The sequence below is a fragment of the Megachile rotundata genome, chromosome 11 (assembly GCF_050947335.1).
Source record: "Megachile rotundata isolate GNS110a chromosome 11, iyMegRotu1, whole genome shotgun sequence".
NCBI lineage: Eukaryota > Metazoa > Arthropoda > Insecta > Hymenoptera > Megachilidae > Megachile > Megachile rotundata.
In genome coordinates, this window is record NC_134993.1 from 14,732,677 (window position 1) to 14,745,443 (window position 12,767).

At 39.3% G+C, this 12,767-nt stretch overlaps 1 protein-coding gene across 9 annotated transcripts in view; it reads left to right on the forward strand.

Annotated features, from left to right (window-relative positions):
• Nucleotides 1-12,767, forward strand: part of dysc (whirlin protein dyschronic) — a 62,733-nt gene that overhangs the window by 13,274 nt on the left and 36,692 nt on the right. For 7 of the 9 annotated variants that reach the window (XM_012293185.2, XM_012293221.2, XM_076537212.1 and 4 more), the window contains exons 2-3: nt 5,450-5,797; nt 7,653-8,002. In XM_012293185.2, coding sequence (XP_012148575.2) covers nt 5,475-5,797; nt 7,653-8,002 — 673 coding nt within the window. In that variant the 5' untranslated portion in view covers nt 5,450-5,474. Of the gene's footprint in view, nt 1-5,449; nt 5,798-7,652; nt 8,003-10,395; nt 10,408-12,767 lie in introns of all 9 variants that reach the window. The other 2 variants (XM_076537207.1, XM_076537208.1) reach the window with 2 other exon arrangements.

Genomic DNA, 12,767 nt, shown 5'->3' on the forward strand with positions numbered 1-12,767 from the left:
CTCTTCATGCATCTCTGACACACCTATGACGCACCCATGGTACACCCACAACGTACTAGAGATAAAGTTCTGACGCACTCTTGACGCATCTCTGATGCACTTATGATGCAGTCGTGACGCACTCATGACGCATTTCTGTCTCTTTTAATTTTGACCATAAGATAATTATACAGAGATCTGTTGTATAAGGAATACATTATGTCAATGGTGGTAGTAATCTTCCTATTAGTGAAATTTTTGTATTCCTTCGCCTGTATCAGGTTTGTTAGACAAAGAAAATGGTTCTTCTCTTTTCTTCTTCTCCAACGACAAAGCAACGCAAAAATTGGAGTACTTAGGCTACCAGTGGGAGTTACAGACTACCTAACTGAGCGGTCAAACTCGATTCCGTGGAAATAAATCCGTAAACGGCGTTCAGAAAAGGAAGAGCGAGACGTCTCGTCCAATATTTACAAACGGCAGCTTTATTCTCGGAGCGGAGGCTTACGAGACACCTGAGCCACACGTTCTCCGCGTTACATAGGTTGTTGTCGGTGCAGCTGAGTGCACTGAGGTCAGGCATGCCCATTTCCGTGGGGTTGGTGAAATATTGCTACTGCAGTCGCCGCAGCGTGTGTGTTGCTTCGACGAAGGGCCGTTCTATTACCGATACCGTGGAAAACTCGCCTACCATAACACGAAGATGCTGTCGGTCGAAATGCTTTCCACGTTTTATGATGCTCTTTACTCGGCTTTACTGCCCTCGACTAACCCTCCTGTTTTCTCGCCGCCACGACACCTTCCTTACGGTTCTTGTTTCTTTAACTTCTTAACCCCTCTTCTACAATTCCTCTTTCGTCTACAATTCAAGGCTTCAGCGATTGTAAACTTTTCTAAATTACGTTTAAATCATTTCCGAATTAATTACCTTGTACTTTTAATCGACGAAAGTAGCTACGACTTACGATTGCGTTACAGTAGGTTTTAGAATATCATTGAAAGGACGAATATTCAGGAACTGGGAAGTTCGAATTCATTCATTAAGCCTCGTTAATAAACCCGTGATCGATTACGTATTTATCGCAGCATTGAACGAAGGAGAAGTATATTTAGAGAAGGGTAGTCGCGTTCGATAGAGTCACCATGCCGACAGGGGCTAATCGTTAATTGATGCGCGAAAAGTTACCGGTTTGATTCTCGTCGAAGGCAGTCGCTCGTTTCGTAATAGCGATTTCGTGGCGTGCCACGTAATCCTGTAAGATAATTTGCACCTACCGCCCTTTCAAACGTTTTAATTTACAATGCTTCGCTACTGGGTTGCATTCTCTATTTATTTCAGGTAATCGATCGAATCGGTACGAATTCAATTACCTCGAATTCCTCAAATTCAAATTTGTTCGTCTAACAACGTTCATCTTACAACCTTATTCATTTACAACGTAGATACAGCTGATTACGTTGAATCATGATTTTCTTGCCGTATCAGATAGCACTATCATGACGCACTCATGACACACTAGAGATAAAGTCATGACACACTCTTCATGCATCTCTGACACACCTATGACGCATCCATGATACATCCATGACGTACTAGAGATGAAGTTATGACGCACTCATGACACACTAAGGATGAAGTCGTGACGCACTCATGACACACTAAGGTTAAAGTCGTGACGCACTCATGACGCATTCTTCATGCATCTGACGCACCTATGACGTACCCATGATACATCCATGACGCACCAGAGATGAAGTTATGACGCACTAGAGATGAAGTCGTGACGCACTGATGATGCACTAAGATTCAAGTCGTGACGCACTCATGACGCACTGTTCACCCATATCTGACACACCTATGACGCACCTATGATACATCCATGACGCACTAGAGATGAAGTCATGACGCATTCATGACACACTAAGGTTGAAGTCGCGACGCACTCACGACGCACTCTTCATGCATCTCTGACACACCTATGACGCACTAGAGATGAATTCGTGACGCACTCATGACACAATCTTGACGCACTCGAGATTGTAGTCGTGACGCACTCATGGAGCACTCTTCATGCATCTCTGACGCAACCATGACGCACCCATGATGCACCTATGACGCCCTAGAGATGAAGTCGTGACGTACTCATGACTCATTCTTCATGCATCTCTGACGCACCTCTGACGCACCCATGGTACACCCAGAACGTACTAGAGATAAAGTTGTGACGCACTCTTGACGCATCTCTGATGCACCCATGATGCACTCATGACGCACTCGTGTCGAATTTCTGGCTCCTTTAATTTTGATCATAAGGTAATTATACAGAGATCTATTGTATAAGGAATACATTATGTCAATGATAAAATTTTTGTATTCTTTTGGTTCTTATGGTTCGTTTCCACTCTTATCTTCTTCTCTAACGACCTACAGCGAAGAAATTCCATTGCCACAAAATTAAAAGTAATTCTCTGTCAATTATACGAGTACGAGTAAATGTTATGCCAGTTGTATCTTCTACAATTTTTACACAAACTTCGAACTGAGGCATATTACAAATTCGAGCAGCAATTAGCAGCAAGAGTACGCGCATAAAAATTTTGCAAGAGGAATCCGTTAGGTCTTAGCCTCGTATTCGTGAAATTTCTACAGGCCGTGCAAACGCTCTCCCAAAGGATCGCAGCAACGAAAACCGACAATAATCGAATACCGAATCGTCGACCGCAACATTGCTCGACTTCCGGGCCGTAAGTTCACACCATCTGCACCTGTGTGCCAGCCACAGTCCCGAATAGCCAGGAAACCGAGCAATTTCCCAAATACGCGTACGTTCGATTATTCGAGCGAAGCAACGATCAAATCTGGCTCATCCAAGAGTCTGACCCAACCTTGACACTGAACGGGTGGTTGGGTCGCGTTGGAGGTTGCCCCTGGTTCCTAGGAGAGAGAAGGAGAAACGAGGGTAAAATGTGATTTTTAACGCGTAAAAAAAATAGAAACGTATTTCGTCATTGGCCTTTAGCGTTAAAGGGAGAAAGTGGATGGGGTAAAGTGTGTTAGAGAAGGGTGGGTGGAAGAGAAGGTCGAGGGTAGAAGAGAAAGAGATAAAGTTACAGTTGAGTGGGTGGCGGAGAAGGGATGCTATGTGTCCCGTAGTGCGAGGGTGGGGCGATCAATACTGCAGGAACACCCCCTGAAGCCAGCTTCATTCAGCAGTTCTCTTTCCACCGATTCTCCGACCGCTCTAACGCCGTTACTATACTTCGCTATAGCGTCAAGGGGTAACCACCACGATTGTTTCGAGATAATCGCTCTTTTCGATTTAATCGCGTTAAAAGGCTGTTTCACGAAACCGTGGTAATTCGCAACCCTCGCTGTCTCAACACCGATCCAAAATACTTTCCCGATTTTCACCGAAACTCGCCTGCAAGAATGTAGCAGAAATTCTGGAGGTTTTTCGTAAGATCGAGCGGACAACGGAAGATGTTTGAAGTCGAGGTCGCGGATCGATCGCGGTGTCGCGTATGAATTAAACAGCGTCGATCGATGCTCAACGAAGCACCGCGTCAGGTTTGCATAGTATGCATTTACCGCGAACCGGATGACTCCGAAATTTCTTCCGGCGGTAACAGGAGGCTTCCTAACGCTATTAGAACCTCACCGCTTGGTAATGCCGTGGTTGTTCTAGAAAATCGAATCGCAGTCCCCTTCGGATTAATATTCCGACTCTGATTTCGCTGATCCCGACTATTTACCCGACACAGCGAAATTCCTCAGTTTTCTGCTTATATGGCGCTGTTTCAGGAATTTCACAGTGCAAGGTGTCAATTTCGTCGAAAACGAAACCTTTGTTAAGCAAAGCTCGCTTCATTAAAATTCGGCTCTTACGTTGCGGTTCTATTCTTAGTTCATCTTTGTCTAGCCTCTTACGTACAATCATAACTATAATACCATTATGTAAAGCGGGGCATTATGCGAAAAGGTTCGGTTTAGCCGAGACGTTTGAACGATACACAGAGGGTGAATATCAAAGTTCCCAGAGGACACCGACTAATTTACGAGATTCTAGATCGACGTCTTCCTATCTTCGAATTTAGGTCGTGGCCCATTCTCTTTCACCGAACCGATTTAATTATTAGCCTTCCTTCGCGCGACGCTAATTGTATTTTCATAATCTCGAAACTTGCCTCGTTTCACGAGCGACGACTTCCTACACTCTTCACAATATTCCTTCTAAAAGAAACCACCATTTTATTTCTGAGTACATCGATTTACCTATGCGCTTTATTTTTGCCCTTCGATCAAATGCGTTTGTTAAATGAACTTGCTCAACATTTTTTTGAAACGAACTTGTTTAACATTTTTGTTAAATGAACTTGTTTAACATTTTGTTAAAATGAATTTATTTAACATTTTTTTTTACATGAACTTATTTAACATTTTTTTAAAATGAACTTGTTTAATATTTTTTTAAAATGAACTTATTTAACATTTTTTTAAAATGAACTTGTTTAATATTTTTTTAAAATGAACTTATTTAACATTTTTTTAAAATGAACTTATTTAACATTTTTTTTAAATGAACTTATTTAACATTTTTTTTAAATAAACTTATTTAATATTTTTTTAAAATGAACTTATTTAACATTTTTTAAAAATAAACTTATTTAAGTTATAATTTTTTTACATGAACTTATTTAAAATTTTTTTAAAATGAACTTATTTAACATTTTTTTTAAATAAACTTATTTAACTTATAATTTTTTTTAAATGAACTTATTTAACATTTTTTTTAAATAAACTTATTGAACCATTTTTTAAAATAAACTTATTTAACTTATAATTTTTTTTAAATGAACTTATTTAACATTTTTTTTAAATGAACTTGTTCAACATTTTTTTTTAAATAAATCATTGTTTGATCATCATAAAAAGACTCTCGTACAAAAATACAATTAAATTGTAACATCTGCACAGTTCCATCTATATCAGAATAATTGTCCTCTCACAACGATCCATGTTTAAAAAAATATTATCAAATGTTGTCTCGAGTTTCGATCGAGATCGATATTATCTTGATGATCGACCGTGAGGCTTATCGATCGTCGTAAACGGACAAGCGGAGCGAAATAATGAAATTCATCGCGAGGGAAACTCCCTTATCTCGACCGGCTGTCCCCGATAACATCTTCACGCGATGCCCGAGAACGAGGCGATTTTCCGTGCCGTGGCGATGTCATAATCCCGCCAGGAAACCGGCTATTATCGCCGGAAGAAATTTGAAAGTTGCCTGTTACTTCGCGTCGTTTCACGCCTCGTGCAAACCCGCTCGTAGCTCAACGATTTTATACGCCGTTCGCTTAGAACACTCGCATTCGCGCAAATGTTTCACTGCAAGATTGGAATATCACGTTGTGTGGATGTGCAAAAGTTTACGTGTAGGTTAGAACGTGTGTATCGTTAATTTTGCAGGTCTGACAAAACGGATCCCAGAGGCATGGCCAGCAGCACGGAGGATTACGGGTCGGAATTGCAGGAGTTGCAGTGGGGTGGCGGTAGCGGGTCGCACTTCCTGCGCAGCGGCTCACACTTCCTGAGAAGCGGCACCGGTGGTTGTTACGAAGCCGAGGATTTAGAACCAACCAGCAGGCATCATGGCGGTCAACACAGGGGTTATTACAGTCCTCCGGGCACGAGTTACACGATCGTCGAGAGACCACCGAGCGCCCCTCATCATCACTCGTCTCATACCACCCCTTACAGGCACCGGGGACACACCACCGGGGGTTCTGGTGCCATTTCACCGGAACAAGTGCTTAGGTTTGCTTCCCTTTTCTTAAAGAAAGACTTCTTAATATCACGTCAAACATGATTAACATCACTGTTAAGAAATACATTCGAGCTACTATAAAGTGCACCCTTAACGAATAACTTTTTAGTCGAAAAGTTACTTCTCTGCTATTAACCTCTTAACACTAAAACAACCAAAGTAATATATAACTAGTTTGTATGTTTCACATATTCATTTTAACCCTCAGCCCATGATTTCTTTAGAACTTGCTTCAACCACAGCTAATTATTTCTGCATTGTTAAGACAAATAAGGAAAATTGAAATGTTAGATACATTTTAAATTTGAAGAGCCTCGTGCAATTTATAATTGGTCCAAACTCAATCGTGCTGTGAATGTAAATCTGATTTGTTGTATTTAAAGTGGTCACGAGTGTCACACGATATCGTAGGAAGGGGTTGATTGCCAGTATTGTCAGTTATATCATGTTCATATATAATACTACAGATTTGATTAGCAAATTCTATCTGCCTGTATTGTCAGTCTCATCATGTTCATGTGTGATGCTATGCATTTGATTAACAAGTAAATAAAGGGTTAAATTGGATTCACCTATGAAGTTCAATCATGAAATTCATCTATGAAATTCAACCATGAAGTTCACCTATGAAATTCAACCATGAAGTCCATCTATGAAATTCAACTATGAAATTCACCTATGAAATTCAACCATGAAATTCATCTATGAAATTCACCTATGAAATTCAACCATGAAATTCAACCATGAAGTTCATCTATGAAATTCAACTATGAAATTCAACCATGAAATTCAACCATGAAATTCACCTATGAAATTCACCTATGAAATTCAACCATGAAGTTCATCTATGAAATTCAACCATGAAGTTCACCTATGAAATTCAACCATGAAGTTCATCTATGAAATTCAACCATGAAGTTCACCTATGAAATTCACCTATGAAATTCAACCATGAAGTTCATCTATGAAATTCAACTATGAAATTCACCTATGAAATTCACCTATGAAATTCAACCATGAAGTTCACCTATGAAATTCAACCATGAAATTCACCTATGAAATTCAACCTTGAAATTCACCTATGAAATTCACCTATGAAATTCACCTATGAAATTCACCTATGAAATTCAACCATGAAGTTCACCTATGAAATTCAACCATGAAATTCAACCATGAAGTTCATCTATGAAATTCACCTATGAAATTCAACCATGAAATTCAACCATGAAATTCACCTATGAAATTCACCTATGAAATTCAACCATGAAGTTCATCTATGAAATTCAACCATGAAGTTCACCTATGAAATTCAACCATGAAGTTCATCTATGAAATTCAACCATGAAGTTCACCTATGAAATTCACCTATGAAATTCAACCATGAAGTTCATCTATGAAATTCAACTATGAAATTCACCTATGAAATTCACCTATGAAATTCAACCATGAAGTTCACCTATGAAATTCAACCATGAAATTCACCTATGAAATTCAACCTTGAAATTCACCTATGAAATTCACCTATGAAATTCACCTGTGAAATTCACCTATGAAATTCAACCATGAAGTTCACCTATGAAATTCAACCATGAAGTTCACCTATGAAATTCACCTATGAAATTCACCTATGAAATTCACCTATGAAATTCACCTATGAAATTCAACCATGAAATTCACCTATGAAATTCAACCATGAAATTCACCTATGAAATTCACCTATGAAATTCACCTATGAAATTCAACCATGAAATTCAACCATGAAGTTCACCTATGAAATTCAACCATGAAATTCACCTATGAAATTCAACCACGAAAATCCCCTAACGAGTCCTTTATTTGACGCAGGCTGTTCGGCAACGGAGTGTCTGAGCGTCGCCAAGGAGACAGAAGGACGCCCGCGTCGTCTCCGGCCAGCGTCGCGGCGGTGAGAAGCACGCCATCGTCGACCTCTCAACAGCAGCAGCAGCAGCAACAATCGCAACAACCGCAACCGAATCCTCCGAACCCTCCCACGTCCCCAAGTTCTCAGCCCCTCAGTCTCCAAGAGCTCACCGTAAGGACAATCACCATGACGAGAGATCCCCCGGACTCTCACCATGGCTTTGGGATCTGCGTGAAGGGTGGCAAGGACGCAGGTGAGATCCGAAGTACCTTCAGGCTTCCCCCGTCGCCGTACTTCGCGCCTCAAGATCGAGGTATCTTCCGAAACTGTGACTTTCATTGCCGTTTGACCTTCTTGGCGCCTGTGCTTAAAGAACGTCGATCGCCATCGAACGTTTCCGATCAAGCTCCTGTAGTTCTCTTGTTTTATTAGGCAGCTAGGTAGCTAGTTCGCTAGACAGTTAGACAGCTTGTTTATACAGAATGTATAATATTGTATATTTCGGTGACAATTGATGTATATTATATATGTCGGTACAATTAATATTGTTATACGTAACTAAAATTGAGAATGTAAAATTGAGATTGTAAATTGAGATTGTAAATTGAGATTGTAAATTGAGATTGTAAATTGAGATTGTAAAATTCAGATTGTAAATTGAGATTGTAAAATTGAGATTGTAAATTGCGTGCGTACTATAACAGCGTTGAATCATAGCAAACTATGTCGTGAGTAGAAGATATTGAGAGATGTCTCACAATTTTGGATTTAACGAAAGAAAATCAAGAAGATTTGGAAATAGAATCGATGGCGATCGACGTCTTTGCATGGCGACGTCCACCGAGAACTCTGGCCAGGTTCACACCCATCTCTCATTGGCAATAGTGTCACCGACGACACCCTGTGCTTCCTGTGCTTCAGCACAGCTGTATTTCCACTGCTATCCTCTCGAACTTTTCGATCGAAGGCGAATTTTAAGCAGCCAACGAACCGCCTTAAACTCAGCCCTCAACTAGTTTCTTTTGAGAGATCAGAATAATTTTGAATCGTTCGTTGGAGGCTTGTGGATAGCAGGGAAAAATATTTCCGATCATTAAGTCACTTTCCATTCCAGCCACGGTCTTCGAATGAAAGAATTCTGATCGCGTTTCGCCTCGATTTTCTCCTTTCTTGTTCTTTTAACGGCGTTCCTTTCGCTGATGAAAGGAAAATGTTGGTTCCTTTGGACCGCGGTTCTATGGAAAACAAAATGTGAACTTGTTCTTTCTCTTTCGGAGAGGGAAACTTTAACACCAAACCTGATGGTGTGAAACACTTAGTCTGAAGTTAAAAATGAATAAATGATAAAGCATAGATTAATGTATACGTTAGTTCTTTATCTTCATGAAGATTAGCAATGATTCTAAAAAGATTGTCCTAACAAATTTTGTAAGATAGAAACTTGTAAAAGGGTCAAACCCTTCATGCGATCATGTGAGGTTTAGTGTTAAGGCTACCTTCAAACAAGTAAACCTATTTTCTAGTCTGCACAAGTAACTTCTTGCTGCAGAGTAAAGTTAAAAAATTAGGCAAGTTTTCGAACGTTGTAAAGATTAGTGTACTTAAAATTTAATTTAGATGAAAGTATGCTGAGATATCAAACAAGTATGCTGAGATATCAAACGCGTAATCGTGAAATTCGCGAAAAGAGTTAAAAAGGTCCGCCACACTAAAAGTCAAAGACAAAAGTCTGTAGGCTGGCAAATTGCGTTCCAAGGTTCGCAATTAAATTGAGGATGACGTGGCCCGCTATCGGTGATTAGCAAAAAGCGTGAAGTGGTGGATCCGAGGGTAGACGCGAACTGGTGGCCTTGGTGTATTTACAATGGGGGCAGTTCGAGCGGGTAATTAGCAATGGCAGCTAATTGAGCCGCGATAGGATGGCGGAGGTTTAATGACGCGTCCCTAATTGCCGGTAACCGTGGCGGATTTTTTTTATCCCGCGGCAAAACGGATTAACCGGACGTGTAATTGGTGTAATCAGTTCGGAGAATCGGGTGCACGCGACGACTGGAAAAAGACGATCGAGATTCGAGCAGAATTTTTCTGACTGTTTCGAAACAAAGGGAAAGAACAAGATAGAGAAGTTTTCCAAAGAAGTTGAATAAGTTAGAAATCCCCGTTCAGGATCCGAGCATCCCTCGAGGTCCGGTTTCACGGTTTCGAGTCTCGTAAACTTCACGCTTGATCACGGCGCAGCGCACACGCACTGTAAACGATCGCTTCACGCTTCGTCCTCGTCGAGATTCGAGCGTGAAACCGAGTTTTATACTTTCAATCGTTATCGTGGATCCTGCGGGGAAACAGCCACAAACGACGTCCAGGTATTTCGTATTCGAAAATGTTACAATTTCTCAACCGAGGTTTTTAAACCGATCACAGCAATCTTATCCTAAGAGCAATCTTAAGCAATCTTATTCTGTTTACAATTCGCGTTAAAGCGTCGAAATGTCCGATCGAAGTAATAAAAATCACGTGAAACCGTGTTTAAATTTTCTTCCCATCGACTGATATTCCGAGCACGAAAGCAAAAAAAGTAGGGCGAACGATCGATCGTTAACGTTTTCGAAGAAACATCCGACGAAACCTTGGCGTCGTTTCGAGCTGGACGAAATCGAAATAAGCCAACTGGCGGTGTCTTTCTTGTTTTCTGTTTCGCTGTACCAGAAGCGCAGTCAGGTAACTCATCAACCATACGAAAGGCATAAAGAATGTAAGGAAAAACAATGAGAGCGAAAGGGAGAAGGAATGAAAGAACATTTGCATATACACAAAGAAGTCGTTGGGAGATTGAAACCTCCGAAAATTTCGAACGAAATATTTTTTATTAAAACGCTTTTGTCAAAGTAACTGTACTCAAAGTAATAGCTTTTGAAACAAGGGAAATGTTTGTATAAATTGTCATCGATGTTCAAAAGTTAGGACAAGATGTTTAAAGTCGATGTATCGAAATTTCGAACGAGATCTTTTTTATTAAAACGCTTTTGTCAAAGTAACTGTACTCAAAGTAATAGCTTTTCAAACAACAGAAATGTTTGTATAAATTGTTACTGATGTTCAAAAGTTAGGGCAAGATGTTTAAAATCGATGTATCGAAATTTCGACCGAGATCTTTTTTATTAAACCGTCTTTTAACTATCGTCATAGTAACTGTAATTTTGTCAAAGTAATAGCTTTTTAAACAAGGGAAATGTTTGTATAAATTGTTACTGATGTTCAAAAGTTATGACAAGATGTTTAAAATCGCCTGTATCGAAATTTCGAACGAGATCTTTTTTATTAAAACGTCTTTTAACTATCGTCATAGTAACTGTACTTTTGTCAAAGTAATAGCTTTTCAAATAACATAAATGTTTATATAAATTGTTACTGATGTTCAAAAGTTATGACAAGATGTTTAAAATCGCCTGTATCAAAATTTCGACCGAGATCTTTTTTATTAAACTGTCTTTTAACTATCGTCAAAGTAACTGTAATTTTGTCAAAGTAATAGCTTTTTAAACAAGGGAAATGTTTGTATAAATTGTTACTGATGTTCAAAAGTTAGGGCAAGATGTTTAAAATCGCCTGTATCGAAATTTCGAACGAGATCTTTTTTATTAAACCGTCTTTTAACTATCGTCATAGTAACTGTACTTTTGTCAAAGTAATAGCTTTTCAAATAACAGAAATGTTTGTATAAATTGTTACTGATGTTCAAAAGTTATGACAAGATGTTTAAAATCGCCTGTATCAAAATTTCGACCGAGATCTTTTTTATTAAACCGTCTTTTAACTATCGTCAAAATAACTGTACTTTTGTCAAAGTAATAGCTTTTCAAATAACAGAAATGTTTATATAAATTGTTACTGATGTTCAAAAGTAATGACAAGATATTTAAAATCGCCTGTATCGAAATTTCGACCGAGATCTTTTTTATTAAACCGTCTTTTAACTATCATTAAAGTAACTGTACTCTCGTCAAAGCTTTTCAAATAACTATTTGTATAAATTGTTACTGATGTTCAAAAGTTAGGGCAAGATGTTTAAAATCTCCTGTATCGAAATGTCAGTGGTTTCAATCTTCGGGTGATTTTCGACTATCCACGTCCAACACTCACGTACACACACGTGCACACATTGAGTAACGATCGATGTCGCATGAGAGTGTTATGCGCAGATCGGCCGGGCTTGAGACTAGAGGGCAACGAGAGAAAGGATTTCCCGAAAGTATAACAAAAATGATTCTAAACAATTATGCCACGTTCGAACATTTCTCTGTCGATTACCCCATTCTTCCAGTTGGCTAACGAGTCGAAATTCTCCCCGCTTTTGAGACAGATTTTCCAGATAATCGAGCCAGCTCGTTTCTTTTTCTCCTCACAAAGGACGGTAAATCGAGTCTCTAAAAGTGGGAACAGGTGGCTGGACCCCGGATCGGAATACAGTTTCGATTGTCCCCGTTTCGAAGGGAACAAGTGTCCCTTTGCTCCTTCTTTTTGCTCGAGAGTTCTTTCGCTGACCAGCTTTGCGATGAGGACGGATTAACCTGGATACGTCTTTCGATTCGTACACTCGATTTTTGCCGTACACAACGAATTTTCAGAAATATAAACATGTAGTAAAATAATGTAAAAATTTGCACCCTTTGCACTCGAAGGTAATTTAACTATTTGCAAATAGCAATTGTAAAACTTAGATAAAAAGTTAAATGAATTCTTTTGAGGCTATTAAAATAATTTCCATTATTGTTTGTTTCACTATGTGTATACATCACACGTGTCATATTACAAAATCAAGGTTATCAAGGTCATCAGTTAAAGCTTATTACAAATTATTGTATTAAATAAACGGTGACTGAGAGTCATCCCTCGAGCGCAGAGGGTTAAAGTAAATAATGTAGAGCGTGAAAGAAACAGCTTATCATTCTACCACAAAGGAGCAAATTCCCAACGCAAATTTTCGCGTGATTCCGTTTGAAACTCCTCGCTCCGCAAAGATTCGAGGAATGTTAAAAGGATCCTTTCTCTCGTTCTTCCGACGATTTATCGTCAGAATT